General features: G+C 40.9%; 1 protein-coding gene across 6 annotated transcripts in view; it reads right to left on the bottom strand.

The window, feature by feature from the left end:
* Positions 1-21,949, bottom strand: part of LOC142375526 (unconventional myosin-VI-like) — a 145,038-nt gene that overhangs the window by 19,384 nt on the left and 103,705 nt on the right. For 3 of the 6 annotated variants that reach the window (XM_075459574.1, XM_075459572.1, XM_075459571.1), the window contains exons 24-29: positions 20,677-20,767; positions 19,325-19,475; positions 15,035-15,243; positions 11,719-11,797; positions 3,179-3,339; positions 742-780 (exon numbers count right to left, since the gene is read on the bottom strand). In XM_075459574.1, the coding sequence (XP_075315689.1) occupies positions 742-780; positions 3,179-3,339; positions 11,719-11,797; positions 15,035-15,243; positions 19,325-19,475; positions 20,677-20,767 (730 nt within the window). The remainder of the gene's footprint in view (positions 1-741; positions 781-3,178; positions 3,340-11,718; positions 11,798-15,034; positions 15,244-19,324; positions 19,476-20,676; positions 20,768-21,949) is intronic. The other 3 variants (XM_075459576.1, XM_075459575.1, XM_075459573.1) reach the window with 1 other exon arrangement.

A 21,949-nucleotide genomic window follows, 5' to 3' on the forward strand; every position in this document is an offset into this window, starting at 1 on the left:
TACTCAACAGTTACTCAGTACTTGAGTAGTTTTTTCACCGAGCACTTTTTTACTCTTACTCAAGTAATTATTTGGATGACTACTTTTTACTTTTACTTGAGTCATATTATTCTGAAGTAACAGTACTTTTACTTATTTACTAATAAGTAAAAGTACTATTTGCTTGTCAAATTAGCTAATATTCTCCTGTTAGCCTACTCGATAGTTAGCTAACGTTAGCTTGATATGATACGGGGTGGGGGACAGTTAATTATATCTCGTCTTTTCACTTTATTAAGATCAGATTCTGCAGGTAAAATTGCAATAATAAGGTGACTTGACTTGCCCAAGAACTAACTTTTACTCATTTTTGGCTGCTCTACCCACCTCTGGTGGTCGACTGCTGAGTAAAGGTCCAATTAAATGATTAATAACTGAAGTCGGTTTTATTCTAAAGGACAGGTGAAGGCTAAGAAAGGCCATAAATACAGCTTTAAGACTACATAACCCTTTAAAAGTTACTCTTTCACAGGTTTAACCTCAGAAGTTTCTGCCGGGTGATAATTACAACCGATGCTCACGAATAATTCATTCAATTAAAAAGTAACAAAAATCAAGCTGCTGTACAAGTGGGCTTCGGGTGATGAGAGGCTGGCAGATTGTTACAGCATGCAGGGGGGGGGGGGGTGTTATTTTAAAAGGTCAGAGGGGCAGGTGGGATTCAAGGTGTTAAATTAAAAAGGTTAGATCGCCGAGTCTTACGCTGCTCTCTCTGGGGACGATGGAACTGAGGAGCCGTTACTGGGAGGACGAAAAAGAAAAACAAAGAAGAAGAACATGATTAAAACAGGATCAGGTGGAGGTGGCGGCTCTTCTTCGGGTCGAAGAAGCTGAACTCCGTGTTTTCAGGGATCCAAACTTTAGGAGATGATCAGAACTTTTATTTCATCGAGCTCAGAGAGGTCTGCAGGATGGAAATAGTCAGAATTTAACATCTCGAACACAGACTGACGTCGGAGGCAGAGCAGGTTTCCACAGGACTCCGATCAGCATTTAAGGTAAACACAAGAAACTTGTGCTAAAGAAACAAAACATGGACCAGACTCAGTGAATATTTCCCTATTATATAGATCAGTGAGCAGTGCTGACCAACATGTCATTGGGGTCATCAGGTGGGAACCTCCTTTCATCAGAGTTTCGTCTAGTTGGGCCCACGACACCTCCAGGAGGCTAGAGAGTGATCCCTGGCGTCCCAGAGTCACCCCCCTAATGCCAGCCAACACTGCCCCTCACACCACAACAACCATCTTTTCTTTACATAACCACCAGCTACCCCAGCCTCTCACCAACTGCACACCAGTCACAGCGGGGTGGGGATGCAAACCCTGGTTCGGGTAGGGGGTAATGAAAGTATAGAGGGTGCCAGAGGTGGAGGCAGAACAAGACACACGAGCAGATTCAGCAGACAAACTCACCTAAACAGTCCTACAATCACTGAAAATGCCAGCAAAGACAAAGCCATACACCTCACTCAAAATGGCCGCCTGGTTTCAAAAGGCTCACATAGGTTGTGATCGAAACCGCATACTTCTCCTACTACTCATACTAACTTTTTTAGTTAGTATGCGAGTTTGAGTAAGCGAGAAGTTCCCGGATGCATACTAGATTCTCTGAAATGTTGGGTATGCATCATGAGGTTACTACTCATACTCAAACTACCCAAGATGCAACGTAGCGTGACGTCGCCGATCGTCACTTCCTGTCACTTCCTGGCAGTTTCAAGCTAGCTACAACGAGGGTAATTCACTTCCTGTTTTCAAAACAAAAGCACCAATTGTATGGTAATGGCTTTCCCTATGATAAAAGGCAACGGGTATTTTATTTTGTGAAAATAACCGGAAGTATGTTGCTCACTGCGGCTAGCTTTAGTAGCGCCGAATTCTAAACTTCCAAACACCACAGCTTCAACTTTCCTGCAAAGTTCTGATTTATCAATTCTATCCAGTCCCTCAGCAACATCTTTCCCAAACTGCACCGCCCATCATTCATGTCTGCCTGGTACCACCCGCCTAAACTCTTTACTGCCTTTTCCCTAATTATTGGAATACTTTCTTCATCTATTACAAACTTTCTATCACTTAATTTCCCTCTAATTATTGAGATACTTCTAGACTTAGTAGGTTTGATTTTCATACCAGCCCACTTTAGATGTTTATTAAGTCTCTCCAGTATTCTCTTCATACGGCACTGTTGTAGTCACCAACGTTACATCATCCATGTATGCTCTAATTGGTGAAAGTCGCATGCCATCCTGACGTCTCTCTCCTCCTACAACCCACCTGGAAGCTCTAATAATTAACTCCATTGCCATTGTAAATGCTAATGGAGAAATCGTACACCCTGCCATTATGCCTATTTCGAGCCTCTGCCAATATGTTGTGAACCTGCGTGTGTCGCAGAGCGCCGTGTTCTCATTATTCAAGCTTTTTTTTTTACCTGTAGACGGGATGCAGGTGACATCGTAAGACCGGGTATTAGATGTTTGAATTATCGGAGGAGCTGTGGGTAAAGTCAGAGCACGAGGACAACTTCGTCCGTATAACTCGATCCACTTTAATGTCCAACCAAAACACAAAAACCTCAACTCTCACCTCTTACATATCACTCCGCCAATCTTACTCATCACTCACATTACCTGCATGTAAAATGCGCCATGTTATATAGTTCCAGATGACACTTAAGCAGCAGAATATGATATTTATAAATGTAGAAACAATTAGATAAACTATGTGGACTCAAAATAATGAACAATGCAAAATAAGGCAATCTACTGAATGTGTTTTCTCACCAAAATAAATCTCCTCTTACAACATCATCATCCTCCACATGGCTTTAATCCAATCACGGCTGGCTCTGAGGAACCTTTTTGGGTGACCGTCGTAACTCAGCTTCATATCAGAATAATTCTGTTTAAATACTTAGCAACCGCCTCATTAAAGTTCCGGGTGTTTACGCTGCTCTAATGAGACACAAAGCTTTACTCACTGATTGTTGGTGGAACAAAAGCCTCTCTCTGAGTCCTTCAGACCTCCATGAGCCGGACGAGACAAAAGCTTGTCGAGACATGAAAAAACAATCCTCCCTCTCTCCGGTTGCCACGGTGACAAACACTTCCTGTTTACACAGAGGACGCCGTTACCTGCGCAGGCCCGAGTCGCTCTGCGCCTCCTCGGGGATGAGCTCCGACTCGCTCTGGGCGATCCTCAGCGCCAGCTCCCGGTCCCTCCTCTCCTGCTCCAGGACGGCCTGACGGGACACCTCCTCCTCCCGCTCCGCCAGCAGCTGCACCTCCATCTCCACCTGAACACAAACAAACACACCGGAAATAAAGAAAGGGATCCCAGCACAACATCCAACCTCTGGGGATGTTTAATAACCCACTGGGGCAGGATCCCCATCAGGGATGCAGCAGCACAACGAGCCCAGTCATAAACACTGTTGGAGCTGCTCCGTACACATCGTTATCACCAGTGGTCCCTGGATAAGTGGGTATACTCTCAATTTTGCCCCCCCTTTTTTTTTTTTTTAAGAAGTCCAGAAAATTAATAGATAAGAAGAGTTTCTTTTGGGATAAATGGATTAGGTCTGGTATTCACATTCTTGAGGATGTGATGGGAAATGTTGGATTCAGATCCTTTGATGAAATTAAAAATAAATATAATCTGTGTAATTCAGAGTTTTGGAGATTTATATCTATATATATAGATTTTATTTTTTCAGGTACAGGATATGTATGCTATGTAGACTTCCTAGGGTGTTGTGTTTTTGTTTTGTTGATCTAGGTTTTGTGTTGTAAGTCTGGCTTGATGTGTATGTTGTTGCTGGACTGTAGTTTTGTTTTTTTGTTTTATTTATGTTTGTTTGTAAAGAAAAAAAAAAAAGACTGGGCAGATACTGAAAAAGAATTCATTGTTTGCTATTCTTACCATATAACTGTAATAATGTAACAGTTAGTTTTTTGCATCTGTCTGAAAAAAATCATCAAACAAACAAACAAAAAAAAAAAAAAGTCAAGAAAAATGCACTGTTTAGATAGAGTGACATGTAAAACTACTCTATTTAGTTTACCCAAAAATCTGTCAGTAGTTTTTACTCACTATTACAAAACTATCATGACTTGATCAGTTTGTAGGCGTTTCTGGTCACACAAGCAGCCTGCATGAATGTAAAATATATTCAACATGAGGCAAACATGGTGTTTCAGGTCATTTTTCAGCATTTATTTTAATAAAATACTTAAAATCTGAAGTTGACAATGCATCCTTGTTCATATTTCACCAAAAATCATTCCCTTCCAAACATCAAAACCAATCAGATAAACTCAAAAGTGCACTGTCGTAACATTGAAACTAACTATTTACTTTTCAATAGCTGAACACTAATCCAGCATACTTTGTTAGATATACAGAATATAAATATCACTGAAAAATATTGAATATAATTTTCTTGGATGAATGCTTTGTTTTAAATCATTCAACAAAACTTGGATTTAAATTCTTCGTTTTGTTTGTCAGTCCACAGGTCTGGCCAGTTGTTATTGATGTCTACAGAAAAACAACTAAAATGATGCAGAGCTACATATCTCTCAACCTCTCACACTATTGTGATCACAATATTCACCAGCAGGACATACTCACCCCCCTCTTTACATTAACAATCTGGGCAAAGTGAGGCTCCACTTCTATAAACTGGAGATGCATTTAACTGATCTGGGTCTGACTTGTGCTTCTTTATTAGAAGTCTGCAATATTTCCTCATTCTTTTCACTGTTATCTGTCCCTATACAAAATAAGACAGCCTGGTTAAACCTCATATACTTTTAGACCTTTATAATAACAAACAAGCTTCATGGACATTGTAACAAATGCCCAAAGATTATATCAGTTTCATCTAAAGTTACAGTCTAGCAGAGATGGGGACTCGAGTCGCTGTTTTGATGACTTGTGACTTGACTTGACAAAAAATAAAAGACTTGAGACTCGACTCGGACTTGGAAGTTAAAGACTCGGGACTTGACTTGAGACACGATGACTTGATTGACTTGAGTGTTATTCAGTTCATGTTTTCAGTTTGAATATAAAATTAATAAATTAATTAAAAATAATTACCATTTTGACGGCAAAAGACGAACAGCTAACGTTAGTTAGCTAACGTTAGCTTGATATGATACGGGGTGGACAGGTTGGACACATTGGCCAATGATGTTTACTGACAGTTACTTATATCTTTGTGTTTTCACTTTATTAAGATCAGATTCTGCAGGTGAAATTGCAATAATAAGGTGACTTTGACCACAAAAAAATTACTTGAGACTTGCACATGTGTGACTCGGTCCCATCTCTGCAGTCTAGTATGAAATCCTTACGAAGTGTGTTGATTACATTTACTGAAAACCAACAATGATATGCCCCCCCCACATTAACCCAACACAGTGATATGTTGAGTTATGAGTTTAATTCGTTCCGTGACAGAGCTCGTGAACTGGCTTCAGTCCAGCACGACGTGCTTGTGTGATGATACTGTTTCACGTTTTGGTCCCACAGCGTTTAAAGTGACTATAGGGGAAAATAATAAAGATCATCTGTGGACTCTCTGTGGAAGCCGGAGGGCGGTCATCTCCTCCCTCCTGCTCATTAAAGACGAAGCGAGGGATGGAGGGATGGAGGGATGGAGCTGCACCGGATGATTAATGCTGCTTCTTCTACACCTTTCACATGCCAAACAGCTGCTGAAGGGCATGTAGAACGCAGGGTTTTCTGCTCCTTACATCAGATTCATGGTGAGGAAACAGGCCTCCTTTCTCCTTGGTTTTCAATAATGCATCAACGCTTTCCTTTTTACTCCGACTTCGTTTTTAAAGCTTCAAATTTGATCGTTTAACAGTTTAAAGTAAAAAAAAAAGGCGAGGCAAATCTGTTGATGTAGCACACTCACAAGGTGGTGCTTTACGTGAAACAATAGTATTAAAAACTATATTTACAAAAGTAAAACTTATTAATCAAAGTCAATTAAATTAAATCTGTTATTAAATGAAGTGGTGAACAGGAAAGTCTTCAGGAGTTTATGATCCATAGAAACTAAAAGCAGCTTCTCCATGTTTAGTCCAACTCTGTTGAATACAAGAGGCCCCAGAATGGATCCCTGAGGAACTCCTGGTGCCATTTTTTTTTTACCAACAGGCACAAAGTATTCTGTCTTTGAAGTAAGTTTCAAACCAGTAAAGTCCTAGAGTTAACCAGGAGCAATAAGTCAAGGTCGACCCAGTCACACAGAGTCTGAAACGTTGCTGCCGTTTCTGCTTTATCACTTTAACTGGAGGCTCTCTGTGGTTGGAACCCAGACTGGAAGAACAGTTTCTCTGTGTTTAGAGCTGCTGTTGGAAACATATTTTTACATGATTTTACCAACAATGCAAAGGAATTCAGAACAGATCCTCACAGTTCTGATGCAGAAGTGTTTCTGCCCGACTGCCTTCTGTCCCTGTTAAAGTTCAGAAGTTTCATGGTGTTCATGATTCGTCCGGCAGGCGAATGCAGGCCAGTTAAACTCAGTCTATTAAGTTGTTTGCTTTTCATCAGCGGAGAGAGTCTGAAGCATCTTTTTAGGGAATCAAACTGCTTCAGGGAGACGTTTTTAATTTAAAAAGGCAGCTAGTTTGAGGGTGTGTGGGAGTGTTGTGTCAGAAGTAAGAGGTTTAAAGACTCTCTCTGTTTCTGTTGGCTGATTTAACTGATTAACTGATTTTAACATTCACATGGACAATAACATGGACACTAATGCCAAATAACTCTGCTCTCTAGTTGACACTTTTGGCCTCCTTCAACATGTGAACGGACCCACACATACTCGAGGCCACACACTGGATCTGGTTATCTCTAAAGGTGTTGACATTTCTTCTGTTGATATCAAGGACTTGGCGCTCTCTGATCATTTCTGTGTGTTCTCTGACTTACAGTTAACTCCAAACATTCAGTTAACCCGTGTGTCTGTTAGAAAAAGGTACATAAATGAGAATAGCAGTGCTAAGTTTATGGAAGTTATAGCTATGTCATCAACTGCGAGTACAGAGACAGTTGATGAACTCTTAGATAACTTTAACTTGAAAATCTCAAATGTCATGGATACTGTTGCACCTGTTAAAAATAAGATGATCTTGAGCAGAAAGCGAACACCATGGAGGAACACTATGATGGTAAAGGCCTTGAAAACAGAATGCAGGAAAGCAGAGCGTAAATGGCGAAAAACTAAACTTCAAATTCACCATGACCTCTACAAACAAAGTCTTTGTAATTTTAGATTTTTTAGACAGCAACACTTATCTAAAAAGGTTAATAAGAACATCAACAACACTCGTGCTCTGTTTGCTATGGTTAATAAGCTGACAATCCCCCCAAAACAGATAGTTTCAGCACTCTGTTCCACAGAAAAATGCAATGAGTTTGCTTGTTTTTTTCAATGAAAAAAAATCAAATCTATAAGGCTAAATATCAACTTAAATGAGCAAAATAATAAAATGACGCAATCCTTAAAACCACCTAGGAGTCGATCATCTATGATGTCAGAATTCAATACAGTTGAACAAAAAACCATAGAAGAAATAAGCCCTTTTTCCATCAACGACATGATTCGCTTTAATTTGATGCGCATCAAGAAGTTAGTGCGATACATGTGATGGAAAAACGGTTAAATCGCTAGAACGCCTGTTTTGTCGCATTAAATCAATTCGCTCGAAATAGGTGGTTCAGGGCTAAGTTGTATCGCTACAGAAGTGATGGAAAAGGTTAATGCGATTCAGACTAGCCACGCATGCGCAGATGGTATTGGTAAAGCGCGAGGATTCGAATGTTGTTGTTGAGCCGCTCAGCCGCCCCATTTCACCTATCCTGTCGGTATCAAAACAGCAGCAACAACTAGTAACAACAATGTCCGATGATAAAAGAAATAACTGAGAGCAGAGACTCTGCTTTTTTTAAACACAATTCGGGAGGTCGACGTTGTTTCGGCCCTGGATGGGAAGAACTAGCAGCATGTTTAGTCCTATCCTACGGTCCATAACCCTAAATAAGTAACTAGCCTAATAAATAAAACGAAAGCCGGTGGTGAAAAGGTACGTAGCCTTGAAAGTTATAGCAACTGTTACTATTCCGGGAGGCTGACAATAACAGCGCGAGCAATTAAATTCCCGCTACCGAGCATTCTAATTCGCTACAATTCGTCACTTTTGTAATGGAAAATCATCTGGTCGAGTCAGAATAATGCGCATCACCACGTTCATTGTGATGTCATTTTATTTCGCTAGAATCGTCCTGTTTGATGGAAAACCATCAAACAGCCATGCCAATCTGATGGCAAAAGTGCTACAGTCCAGCATCTTAAACCATCGACATCCTGTCTTGACACAATGCCATCTGACTTCTTTAAAACTATTGTAAGCTCTGTCCAAACAGATTTGCAGCAAATAATAAACTGCTCACTTCAATCAGGCACGTTTCCTAAACCCTTAAAAGTAGCTGCCATCAAGCCACTCCTAAAAAAAGACAACATTGGATGCTTCCATTTTAACCAACTACAGACCCATCTCAAATCTTCCTTTTATAGCCAAGATTGTTGAGAAAGTGGTTTTTAATCAACTCAGTAACTTCTTGAACTCCAGTGGACTCCTTGACAAATTTCAGTCAGGCTTCCGACCTCACCACAGTACAGAAACGGCTCTTATTAAAGTGTTAAATGACATAAGGTTGAACACTGACTCAGGCAAGGTGTCAGTTCTGGTATTGTTGGATCTCAGTGCTGCATTTGACACTGTGGATCACAGTATACTGCTGAACAGGTTGGAAACCTGGGCAGGACTCAGCGGGACAGTCCTAGAATGGTTCAGGTCCTACTTGGAGGAGCGGAGTTATTTTGTGACTATTGGAAGTAATCAATCTGATCGAGTGGCTATGACATGTGGAGTTCCTCAGGGGTCAGTTCTTGGACCCCTTCTGTTCACCCTATACATGCTGCCTCTGGGTCAAATTCTGAAGAACTCTAAAGTCAACTACCACAGCTATGCAGATGACACACAGATATATCTGGCACTGTCTCCAGATGACTGCAGTCCTATAGAGTCATTGTGCGACTGCTTAGAGCAAGTCAAAAAGTGAATGAACCAAAATTTCCTTCAGTTAAATCAAGAAAAAACTGAGGTCATTGTGTTTGGCAACAAAGAGAAGAGGTTTGCTGTCAGTAAACATCTTGAGTCACTGTCTCTAGAAACTAAAGACTCAGACCTGACCTTCAACAATCATATCAAATCAGTCACCAAATCAGCCTTTTATCAACTTAAAAACATATCCAGAATTAAGGGTTTCATGTCCCAAACAGATCAGGAGAAGCTGATTCATGCTTTCATCTCCAGCAGACTGGACTACTGTAACGGTGTTCTGACTGGACTCCCCCAAAAGAGTCTCAAACAGCTGCAGCTCATTCAGAACGCTGCAGCCCGAGTTTTAACCAGAACAAAGAGATCACATCACTCCAGTTCTCAAGTCTTTACATCGGCTCCCGGTCAGATACAGAATAGATTTTAAAGTTCTGCTACTCGTCTACAAATCACAGAATGGTTCAGGTCCAGAATACATGAATGACATGCTGGTAGAGTATAAACCCAGCAGAGCTCTGAGATCTGCTGACTCAGGTCAGATAGTGGAGCCCAGAGTTCAAACTGGACCCGGTGAAGCAGCTTTTAGCTGTTATGCTGCACACAACTGGAACAAACTACCAGCAGAACTGAAATCAGCCCCAACTGTAAGCACTTTTAAATCCAGGTTAAAAACATTTCTCTTTCGGTGTGCTTATGGTTGAGTTTATATCTTTCTTTTTCTCCTCTTCTTTGATTGCTTTTAACTGTGTTTTTAATTTTTATTCTTTTTTTTCTCTTTAAATTGCTGCTTTATGCTGTTCTTTTAAATGCCTTGTCTTTATGTAAAGCACATTGAGTTGCCTGTGGTATGAAATGTGCTATATAAATAAAGATGCCTTGCCTTGCCTATGATGCATCCTGAGCAGATGAAGTAGATTTTAGGCCTAAACTTTACTTCTGATTTCATATCTGACACCTAAGATCCATTTTCGCTGTAAAATGGAAGCAGCGTTTCCTCTCCAAGAGACAGAAAGTGAGCGTGGCTCTTGTTTTCTCAACTAATTTAATCTTTCGAGGTGGCAACCAGCCAGGTGCTAATTAAATAAAGTCCTTTCTCACACATTCTCTCCATGTTCGCCTTGTTAATCCTTCGAGCTCCTCAGTTGGCACACAAAACGTTTATTTAAAGGAAGAATCTGCTCCTCGCCTGTTAAATGTCACAAAACTCATTAAATTGTAAATTCAGGTTCCACATTTCTGGAACTGAACATCCCACGTTTTAACATTTTAACACACTTTCATATTTACTGTCAGACCACCAGGATTCACATGTACAGTATCTCCTTGGTGTGCATGTTTTTAACTGTGAGTCGGAGGACTTAAAGCTCGTATTTTCTGAATCTTTGAGGCTAAAAGCGGCTTTAAAAGCAGCTAAAATTAAAGGAAGCATCCGCCATCTTTCTCCGTGTCACTGATGACAGTGGAAGGGTTATGCACTCGCAGACTTCATTTTTTCTGGCGAGTGATGGCGAGTCATCAAACTTTGATGTGTGGCCACGCCCGACAACCCTTTAAGTTTTGAAAAAGTTGCCCAATGATTTCCCCCCCCATGTCTTAAGAGTAACCTGGCCAAGTTTGAAGTCTGTAGCATTAAATCTTTAGGACAAGTTCGATCTTGTGCAAGGCGTGGAATCGGTCAAAATGGCACGAAAACTCACTTTCCATCCAAAATGGCCGCCTTCCTGTGGACGTGGGACCATGGAGGCATGAGACTTTTTTGTGCGTCTGGGCATGATGAATGAGTGTACTGAATTTCGTCGTCCCACGCAAAATTAACCCCAATGCGGGGGCCATTTTTAAGCATCGTAGGGGGCGCTACAGAGTCAATGAGCGACTCCCAAAAATATAAAGCTTAAATTCTTTCATGTTGTCGACTGGCAGGTGGCGCTCGCAAAACTTCCTGAGTTTTCGAGCAACTTTTGCAAAGAATAAGAAAAAGAATAACGGAGAAAAAAAATAATCCTTACAGATAGAATAGAATTGTAATAAAATTGAAATAAACAAATGTAAGAGTGGTTTTGTCACAGAATAAATGCACAGAATTAGGCAATTAAGGTCTCTCATAAAAACACTGAAAGCAAAAGGGTTTTCAACACATAAACCATGATTTTTTTTTTGCAAAGTTAAGGTAAAATATAGGCTACAAAAGATCCTAAATACAGAGCCGAACTTCCCATCACTAACGGATCAGCAACCATGGCAGCTCTGGATGAGCAGCTGTTTCCCAAAGTTGGGGATAAAGGAAAAAGTTGGGTTTAATATGCACAGCCACCTCTGTGCAGTAGCCTGGAGCTCGTTGTTCGACTCCCAGAATCTGCTGATCTTCAGCAGAACAAAAAAAACACCAAAAAACCGCCAACTCAGGTCATGAGCAGAGCTGCGTTTGTTGTGGTGTGTCACCACTGCGAGTACAAATCCAGCCCGAACACCATGTGCAAACAGCTGGTGGGTTAAAACAACAAAGGCCATCAGAGCCTGCAGCGACAGACACCCACCTGCAGCCGCCTCTCCTCCTCCTCCCTCTTCTTCCTCTCCTCCTCTTCCTGCCTCCTCTTCAGCTCCATCTCAGATTTCCTGAGGACAGCCAAGACAAAAAAGACACAAAGAGAGAAGAATGTTTCAGTTCAGGAGACTAAGTAAATAACAGATGGAGGTGGAAACAAAGGCTGTGCTCGAAACCGCATACTACTCATACTACTCCTACTAACTTTTTGAGTTAGTAAGCGAGTTTGAGTAAGCAGAAGTTCCCGGATGCATACTAGATTCTCCGAAATGTTGGGTATGCATCATGAGGTTACTACTCATACTCAAACTACCCAAGATGCAACGTAACGTGACGTCGCCGATCGTCATTTCCTGTCAAAACGGCAGTTTCAAGCTAGCTACAACGAGGGTAGGTTCACTTCCTGTTTTCAAAACAAAAGCACCAATTGTATGGTAATGGCTTTCCCTATGATAAAAGGCAACGGGTATTTTATTTTGTGAAAATAAACGGAAGTGCGTTAGCTCACTGCGGCTAGCTTTAGTAGCACCGAATTCGTGGGAACAAAATGGTAAACAGCCGGTATTTTGTCAGGTTTTCAACACGTTGGGGATCTAAACGACTACTTTCTCACCTGAAAATGTTTCAAATGTTGCTAAAGTTTACAGAGTTTAGAGCTTAAGAGAAATCAGCTTCAGGCCGGCTGATTTCGGCTCGGGCAGGAGCGAAATGCATTGTGGGTAAACACTCTGCATACTGTCTGATTACCTTCTAAGGAGTTATTGCTGTTATTTCCTCTTTTAGCAGCAGCTAATGCTAACAGCTTAGCTAATGAAGGTGACGTACACCAGCTTTTAAGGAGTTATTGCTGCTCCTTTCTGAAAGATGAACACTATTGTTCCCACATTACTTTGTTCTGGTTGAACGGTTACTATCATCTTAGAGTAACTATCCATATCTGGAGCTGGAGGGATTTTGGTCTGACTGGAGGAACAACTCGTTGTCCTGCTGCCAAAAGAAAGGAGAGCATCGAGATCTGCAGCGTTCGAGGAATTTAAAGGATCAGAAGTTGAATCTCTGAGAGGCTTTAACACCCTGCTGTGAATAATGTGAGGAGTACAGCTGCTCTGGATGTATGAAGAAAGGTGACCAACCCCCTCCTGCTCTGATGGCCGCCGCTCTCTGACCTTCACATGGGAGTTCAAAGCTTGCCACAGGAGGAGCATAAAGTGAGAGAAAGTGAGCCATAAAATGTGGGCTGTCAAGTCTAATGTCTGACATTAGCGTGCAGCGGTTTGTGACCAACACAATGGCTCCCATCAGTCCTCTTAAAGACCTTCGACACTGTTAAAGGTGGCCGGCGCCGGTGGAGTGAGGGAGGAACAGGTCTGCTGCAGCCTGGAAATAAACCTTTCCATGGAAACAGCTGCAGAGATTCACTGAAACATGTTCCAACATGAACATGAACCCAGAATCTGAGTCAGAACCAGAGTTAGTTCAGTTCTGAGCAGCTTTAAAGTGAATATCTGCAGATGTTTCCATGGTAACAGCTGCAGAGATTCACTGAAACATGTTCCAACATGAACATAAACCCAGAATCTGAGTCAGAACCAGAGTTAGTTCAGCTCTGAGCAGCTTTAAAGTGAATATCTGCAGATGTTTCCATGGTAACAGCTGCAGAGATTCACTGAAACATGTTCCAACATGAACATAAACCCAGAATCTGAGTCAGAACCAGAGTTAGTTCAGTTCTGAGCAGCTTTAAGGTGAATATCTGCAGGTGTTTCCATGGTAACAGCTGCAGAGATTCACTGAAACATGTTCCAACATGAACATAAACCCAGAATCTGAGGCAGAACCAGAGTTAGTTCAGTTCTGAGCAGCTTTAAAGTGAATATCTGCAGATGTTTCCATGGTAACAGCTGCAGAGATTCACTGAAACATGTTCCAACATGAACATAAACCCAGAATCTGAGGCAGAACCAGAGTTAGTTCAGTTCTGAGCAGCTTTAAAGGGAATATCTGCAGATGTTTCCATGGTAACAGCTGCAGAGATTCACTGAAACGTGTTCCAACATGAACATAAACCCAGAATCTGAGGCAGAACCAGAGTTAGTTCAGTTCTGAGCAGCTTTAAAGGGAATATCTGCAGATGTTTCCATGGTAACAGCTGCAGAGATTCACTGAAACGTGTTCCAACATGAACATAAACCCAGAATCTGAGGCAGAACCAGAGTTAGTTCAGTTCTGAGCAGCTTTAAAGGGAATATCTGCAGATGTTTCCATGGTAACAGCTGCAGAGATTCACTGAAACGTGTTCCAACATGAACATAAACCCAGAATCTGAGGCAGAACCAGAGTTAGTTCAGTCTCTGAGACAGTCTGACGCTGACATTAGTTCCACCAAAGTTTCCTTCTCCTGTTACAGCAAACTTTCGGGCAGCTGGGAGCTCTGCAGGGACCTCAGACTCTGACTCCTCAGAACTTTTAAAAGTGCAAAAAGCTCTTCAGGAATAAACTGCTCATTCATTTTATATTAACGAGTGTCGACCCCACAGAGGATCGTCCACCGAAGACAGCAGTAAACATCAAAAAAGCGGTGAGGGGGGTTCTAAAACATTGCAGACGACTAAGAAAAGAGGCTTAATGTTGAAAATACCGCAGTTCCCCTTTAATGGGAAAAGCAAAGGTAATAATGTGGAGTCATCATGGATCATCATCATGGTGAAAGACCAAAGAAGCCATCAGGTGCCCCGTTTAGAAAGAGAAGAAGAGGAGAAGAGGAGAAACGGGCAGAAGATAAAGGGATGCAGATTTCTATCAGTGACGTAGGCTATAGGCTATCTGTTAGCCTCTTGCTAACATGTTGCTATTAGCCACGACTGTGTTTGATTTAGTTTTGCTGAACTAGAATTAGAATTGAGGCATCATGTCATGCAGCTAATTTCACCCAAAGGCAACCTGGTCTGGTTTGTGTTTGCAACACAACAAGAAGTCCTGACTGTGGATTATTTTTTATTGTTATGAGCTATATGCTAAATTAAATAACTTGAATAACTTTTTAGTATTTTGTAAGCTGCATGTGGTTTCTTTTTGTACCTTTTTGTATTTAAGATTATGTATAATAAAATCATACAAATAATATAATATGTTGCTGTATTGGTGGTGGGGGGGGGTAAATCTAGCCAGGTCCGCCACTAGACTAAAATAAAGTATCAAACCCTCCAACTGAGACCTGATCTTACTCACAAAATGGCCCCTAAATCAGCCTGGTCTCCATCTCTGTTCAGGTCTGACATGTGAGCCTCAGTGAAGAGGCAGAAACTTACAGTCGCCTGTCGTCCTCCTCCTGCTTGCGGCGCTGGTCCTCCTCCTGCCTCCTCTTCTTCTCCTTCTCCATCTCCTCCTGGATGTGCCGCAGACGCTCGCGCTCCTCCTCCTCCTTCTTCTTGTTCTGCATGGAGGTCAGCAGGTTCTCCGACCGGGTCACCAGGGCCTGGAACTGGTGGTCGATGTCCAGCCGGTTCATCATGGTGCACTGACAAACACAGGAGAAGAAGAAGAAAACTCGTTAGCACGACTCTGAAAAGGTCTGAGGCGGCACTTTTATCCTGACCGTCTCTTTAAGGGACAAAGAGAACGGACCAATCTGAAGCATCAACACACCCAGTATGGAAGTTTTTCTGTGCCATCAGAGTTTGAATACGAATTTCTAATATTGAATTTTTACAGCATCAAAATCAGACTTTGAATTTGAAAAACCAACAGTGTAAAAAAAAAAAAAAAAAAAAAAAAAATCAATTTCTAAAAACAAAAATCAGTGTAAAAAAAATTAGAAATGTAAAAAAAATTCAACTTCAAAAAATTCAATGAAAAAATTCAACTTCAAAAAATTAAATAAAAAAAAAATCCAGTGGAAAAAAATTCAACTTCAAAAAATTCAATGTAAAAAAAAATTCAACTTCAAAAAATTCAATGTAAAAAAAATTCAACTTAAAAAAATTCAGTGGAAAAAAATTCAACTTCAAAAAATTCAATGTAAAAAAAAATCAACTTCAAAAAATTCAATGTAAAAAAAATTCAACAAAAAAAATTCAGTGGAAAAAAATTCAACTTAAAAAAATTCAATGTAAAAAAAAATTCAACTTAAAAAAATTCAGTGTAAAAAAAAATCAACTTAAAAAAAATTCAGTGTAAAAAAATCCACTTAAAAAAATTCAATGGAAAAAAATTCAACTTCAAAAAATTTAATGTAAAATAAAATTCAATGTAAAAAAAATTCAATGTAAAAAAAATTCAATGTAAAAAAAAAAATCAATGTAAAAAAAATTCAACTTCAAAAAATTCAATGGAAAAAAATTCAGTGGAAAAAGAACCAGACTCAACAGGTAAACAGGGAGAAGCAATCGATCCCTGTCTCAATTCATCCAATGGCAGCCAATCCAGTTACGCTCCATTGGACAGCTCAGCCATGTCCACCAACGCAGGTGATGGTGCTTCGGTGAGTGAGTTTACTTTATTTGCCATTTGTGTTAGTAAAATTGAGAAATAGATATTACTCAATATCTATTCAGCTGATCTGTCCAATGGAGCGACAAAACATCTGGAGCATGCGCAGAACGCAAAGTCTGATTCACCACGTGCTTCAGCATCTACAAGCAGGTTTAGAGTGACTTTAACCCAGTTATCTCGGGGTCTGAATCCCATCCGATCCAGTTCTTAGTCAGATTAAGGTGTCTACATGCACTTAATAACTCAGTCTGATGGTAATTTAGCCAATAATCCGATCCTTTCAGTGCCATGTGACCCCACTGTGTGCTGTTTTCACTCTCGGCCTGTTTGTGTTGCTCATTTCTTGCCAAAACAACATAAAAAACGCTCAACAAAACACTTTGGCACCCACTTGACAACCGGTGGGAGTCCGTGGGCTCATTCTGAGGCCGCGCACACGCATGTTCACACCGTCAGTGTGTTTGTTTTCAGCGTTTTAAAGTTTGCACGTCAGCATCTGAAACCCCTGCCGGGTGTTTCTGCTGCCTGTTTACTCTGAGCTGCAGACACCCGATGTGGACGCCTGGTTCGGGATCACACGGTTCACTTCCTGTGTTTGTTCAGCTGTCAGCTGACAGAGACACGCAGAGCCGAGGTGTAAACATGCCGCCACCTTACAGCGGATTAATATTCATCAGCATCTGCTGTCACGGCAACCTTTCTCCTCAAAGTGTGACAGCCTCTCATTCAGAGCTCCGTTTGTCCACAGATCAGCAGCTCCTCTCCGGGGAGAAGCTGAGAAGCCTGTGAGCAACAGACTTTTACAGAATAAAAGCCTGTGAGCAGCAGACTTTTACAGAATAAAAGCCTGTGAGCGACAGACTTTTACAGAATAAAAGCCTGTGAGCAACAGACTTTTACAGAATAAAAGCCTGTGAGCAGCAGACTTTTACAGAATAAGAGCCTGTGAGCAGCAGACTTTTACAGAATAAAAGCCTGTGAGCAGCAGACTTTTACAAAATAAAAGCCTGTGAGCAACAGACTTTTACAGAATAAAAGCCTGTGAGCAACAGACTTTTACAGAATAAAAGCCTGTGAGCAGCAGACTTTTACAAAATAAAAGCCTGTGAGCAACAGACTTTTACAGAATAAAAGCCTGTGAGCAGCAGACTTTTACAGAATAAAAGCCTGTGAGCAACAGACTTTTACAGAATAAAAGCCTGTGAGCAGCAGACTTTTACAGAATAAAAGCCTGTGAGCAGCAGACTTTTACAAAATAAAAGCCTGTGAGCAACAGACTTTTACAAAATAAAAGCCTGTGAGCAGCAGACTTTTACAGAATAAAAGCCTGTGAGCAGCAGACTTTTACAGAATAAAAGCCTGTGAGCAACAGACTTTTACAAAATAAAAGCCTGTGAGCAACAGACTTTTACAAAATAAAAGCCTGTGAGCAACAGACTTTTACAAAATAAAAGCCTGTGAGCAGCAGACTTTTACAGAATAAAAGCCTGTGAGCAGCAGACTTTTACAGAATAAAAGCCTGTGAGCGACAGACTTTTACAGAATAAAATAAATAATAAAACCTGCTTTAACGCGCGATAAAATATTTATCGGCGTTAAATAATTAACGAGTTAACTCGCCCAGCCCTAGTAATTATTTCTCTTCTGTGTGAAAAAGAGTTTAGAGAACAGATCCCAAACCTGGACTTTAAATACTTAAAAGCGTCACACTGTCCTGGTTTCACGATGCAGAGTCTTATCGTCGCACCCATCTGTATAACAGCCCCAGAACAACATATGTGACCTGATCCAGCAAAATGAGTCACAGTGACCCAAATGTCAAAATTGAGATTTTGGTATCAAAAGAAAGGAATGGAAATAAGCTTTAAAATTATATCATAGTCAAAGTCATACGTTGGATGGTTTTAAAAATATGGCCATTTGATTTATGATCTTCCACCCTCTTTTTACGATTGAAAACCTGAGAAAATCGCGTTTTTTGCCTGTTTTTTTGTTGATATCTTTCAATATCCTGTGAATTTAAAGGGATAAACTCTTTATCTTAAAGGTTAATTTTACCAAAGTTATTTGTACACATATAAAATGGTATTAAACCAGACTGAAGCCCAAATGATTAGAAAATATTTATTTTTGTTCCCACACACACACTGCTTCACAGCTCGACATAGCCCTCGTCACCTCATTAATATCAGTCACAGGTTGCTCAATGACTTCATCGTCATCTTCCACATGAGTGGCGAATTCTTGCTCCTTTTCCATATCCGAGTCTTCGACATCGCTGTCACTTTCTTCTTCAGAAGATATCACCTCAGTAAAAAAATCAGTAACTAGCGCTACCAAGTCTTGCTGTCCAGCAGCAGAGCTAAAATTGGACGCCACAAGAGAGTTTAAAGCTTTCGCGACTCTACTTTCTTTAGCGAATGACATTTTTAAACAAAAACACAGATCAACACACTGCACTATACTACAGTACTACACGATACTAATATTGTAATATAAGACGATGACTTTCTTGACAATGACGAAAATTGAGAGACTTTCTACGATTAGTTTAGGCTACACCAACACAGATAGCTAGTTTGACAGGAGTGATGGCTGGACCAATCGCGTGCACCAGTCACTCGAAACGTGGCTTCCCGCCTATTGTGGGCCTTTGTGTCACTGTTTGTGTACATTTTTAAGCATTTTGATTGGTTTTATGAAGCGAGCAGAGATAGAGACGTTTCAGAGGTAAAGGGAAATCCTCAGAGGTAATAGGAATGGTAGACGTTAACGGGAAAGGAGTCGATGAATTTGTTCAACCTGTTAAATTTTAACGCAAGTCAACTTGAATTGTAATTTACGTGCCTTTCCTCAATTATATGGACTATACAACTTTGGGAGATTGTTTTTTAATGTCTATTCTTTGAAATTAGCTAAAAAAAAAATTTTTTTTAATCCATTGTTTTTTCACGTTATCTGCCCGTACCTCAAAATAGAACGTTGCGACTTCCGACTCATTTCGCCAGAGCGGGTCACATATTCGTGATATTCTGTCCATCATTTTCTCTGATTGGGTGTTTCAGCTCTGGGTTTTTTTTCAAAATAAAAGAGTAAAATCCACCCACCTTGATTTTGACGATCAGGGCGTCGATGGCGGCGTCCAGCTCCTTGATCTGCTGGCTCATCTCCTGCTTGCCCTCCTTCAGGCCCGACACCACCTCGTTGAAGCGGCCCATCCTGTTCTTCAGGCTCCGCACTTTCACCAACCCGTCGATGCTGCGGCACAAACACAAAAAAACTTGCTTCAGGAACGAGAAAAGTGTTCCTTATATCAGGGGTTCCCAAACTTTTCCATGCCGAGGCCCCCCAAACAGTATTAGCTTCTGGCCCCCTTTGAAAACAATGCTACAAAATATGTAAAGAAACATCAACTTTTAGAACGTGTTTTCTTTCTTTTATTCGCTATTCAATAATTATTACATATGTTTAGCGTAGGAATATTATTAACCAACATGTTTTCATCCGTTAGACTTGATGTAATCGTCCAAAAACTTGAAAAAATTCTTCTTTCAAGTGCTTTACAAAATCGTATTTCCTCCACAAATCTTTCCTGGGAAATAATATCACATGTGGAGTTCCCAAAGGTTCCATCCTGGGACCTCTTCTGTTTAACATCTACATGCTCCCACTGGCACAGATTATAAAAAACAACAAAATAAACTACCATAGCTATGCAGATGACACGCAGATATACATTACAATGTCACCAGGAGACCGAGGCCCTGTACAGGCTCTTGGTAAAAGCATTGAGGAGATTAATGACTGGATGTGCCACAACTTTCTCCAGCTAAACAAAAACAAAACTGAGGTAATTGTCTTTGGAGCCAAAGAGAAACGATTACAGGTCACCACAGAACTTCAATCTATACACCTAGAAACTACCAACCAGGCCAGAAATCTGGGTGTAGTGATGGACTCAGACCTAAATCTGGAAAAACACATTAAGGCAGTAACAAAGTCAGCCTACTGTCACCTTAAGAATATATCAAGGTTAAAGGATTTGATGTGTCAGCAGGACCTGGAAAAACTAGTCCATGCATTCATCTTCAGTAGGCTTGATTATTGTAAAAGCATCTTTACGGGTCGACCTAAAAAGTCCGTTAGACAACTGCAGCTTATTCAGAACTCTGCTGCTCGAGTCCTCACTGAGACCAAAGAAGTGGACCACATCAGTCCAGCTCTGAGGAAGCAGAGGGAGAAAGGACATGGAATAAAGGAAGGAATCTTTCCAGGAGAACAGAGATTGGAAGATCTGATCTCTGAAGATAAGAAGAATACACCAGCAGGAGACCAGAGAAAGGGTGAGAAAGGTAACAGAGGGAAGAAAGTGGAGAAGAAGAGAGTGAGGAGGAACCAGAGGGACAGAGTGGGTCCACAATGCGGGAAAGGAATGAAGGGGAAGAAGTGAAGAACCCACCGAGGTTTGTGCTTCTTCCTGCAGAGCCACATCCGGACGGTCTTCTGCATCTGGATGCAGGCGCTGGCCCGGTACAGAATCTTGTTCTTCACTGCGAGACAGAAGAGGTAAAGAAGGACGTCAGCTTCCTGCAGCCTTCAAAAGGGAAAACACTCACAGTTACCTGGTCCAAAACTGTTTTAGGTGGAGGCATCTACACCAAAGGAGTTCGGTTTGTCCTCTCTGGGCTACCGTAGAAACATTTATTCAGTGCAAATCGCCTTTAAACTAAAAACTCTGCAGAGTCAAAGGACTGTTAGGATCAAGATTTGTCCCACTTCTTGATCAAATAACTACGTAAGAACAGCTGAGTTTAACTTTAAGCTTTGAAAAGTCGATAAAATAGGCTGTGAAACAAAGGCAAAGCTTGATGGAAGAAAATAAAGCCTCTGTGAGGCACATGGAAGTGGTTTTTCTCAGTTTTTACTGTGTAACTGCACCTCTCCTGACCTCTAATTGGACCTCATCAGGTCATTATATCTAAGGTATTGTAATTAAAAGATGGTTTGGTTGTTTTCTAAAGGAGAACTACAACAATTTAACTATTAAAACTACAAATACTACCAAGATTATGTAGGTTAGCACAACCAGCACAGCTTTAAGGACAGCACTACTGCCCCCTGCTGGACCGGAGTGCACATAGCAGCTTGGAATATCATAAACTGGATGTTAAACTGGACTAAATGTGGCCATCTTTAACTGGACTTGGATCCAAGTTGTTCGTGCCTTCTTTATTTAACTTTTTTGTGACTTGGTGTGATATAAATGAGCTAAACTGAACCCAGAATCCAGACCCAAACCCATCCCCCTCCTCCTCTGATCCTGGCCATTATTTATGATTCACTTCCCCCATCTTTGACAACTTGGATCATTTTTCTGTCCTGCCAGTGAAGCAGGTCTGAATTAAAATGAAAAGAGAAAATTAAAGCGAGGGGGGAGATGAAGTGTGAAAGATAAATAGAGACGGGGGGATCGATAACGTCTCCGCTCGCTGCCAAACTCATTTCATCTGGTTATGAGCTCAGAATACGGAACTTCTGCAGCGTCCTGAGCCGAGCAGACGGCTGCAGTTACAAACTAATTCACTCATTTCTAACGGAATATGAGGATTTGTTTCGGCTCAGTTTGTGCCAAAAAAAAAGAAGCTTGTTTTCAAACCGATTACAAGAACAACGAGTGTGAGACAAAGGCCGAGCCCCACGATGAATAAAAGAAGGAAAACCGGAGGGATGGA

Source organism: Odontesthes bonariensis, chromosome 24, assembly GCF_027942865.1.
Source record: "Odontesthes bonariensis isolate fOdoBon6 chromosome 24, fOdoBon6.hap1, whole genome shotgun sequence".
Taxonomy (NCBI): domain Eukaryota; kingdom Metazoa; phylum Chordata; class Actinopteri; order Atheriniformes; family Atherinopsidae; genus Odontesthes; species Odontesthes bonariensis.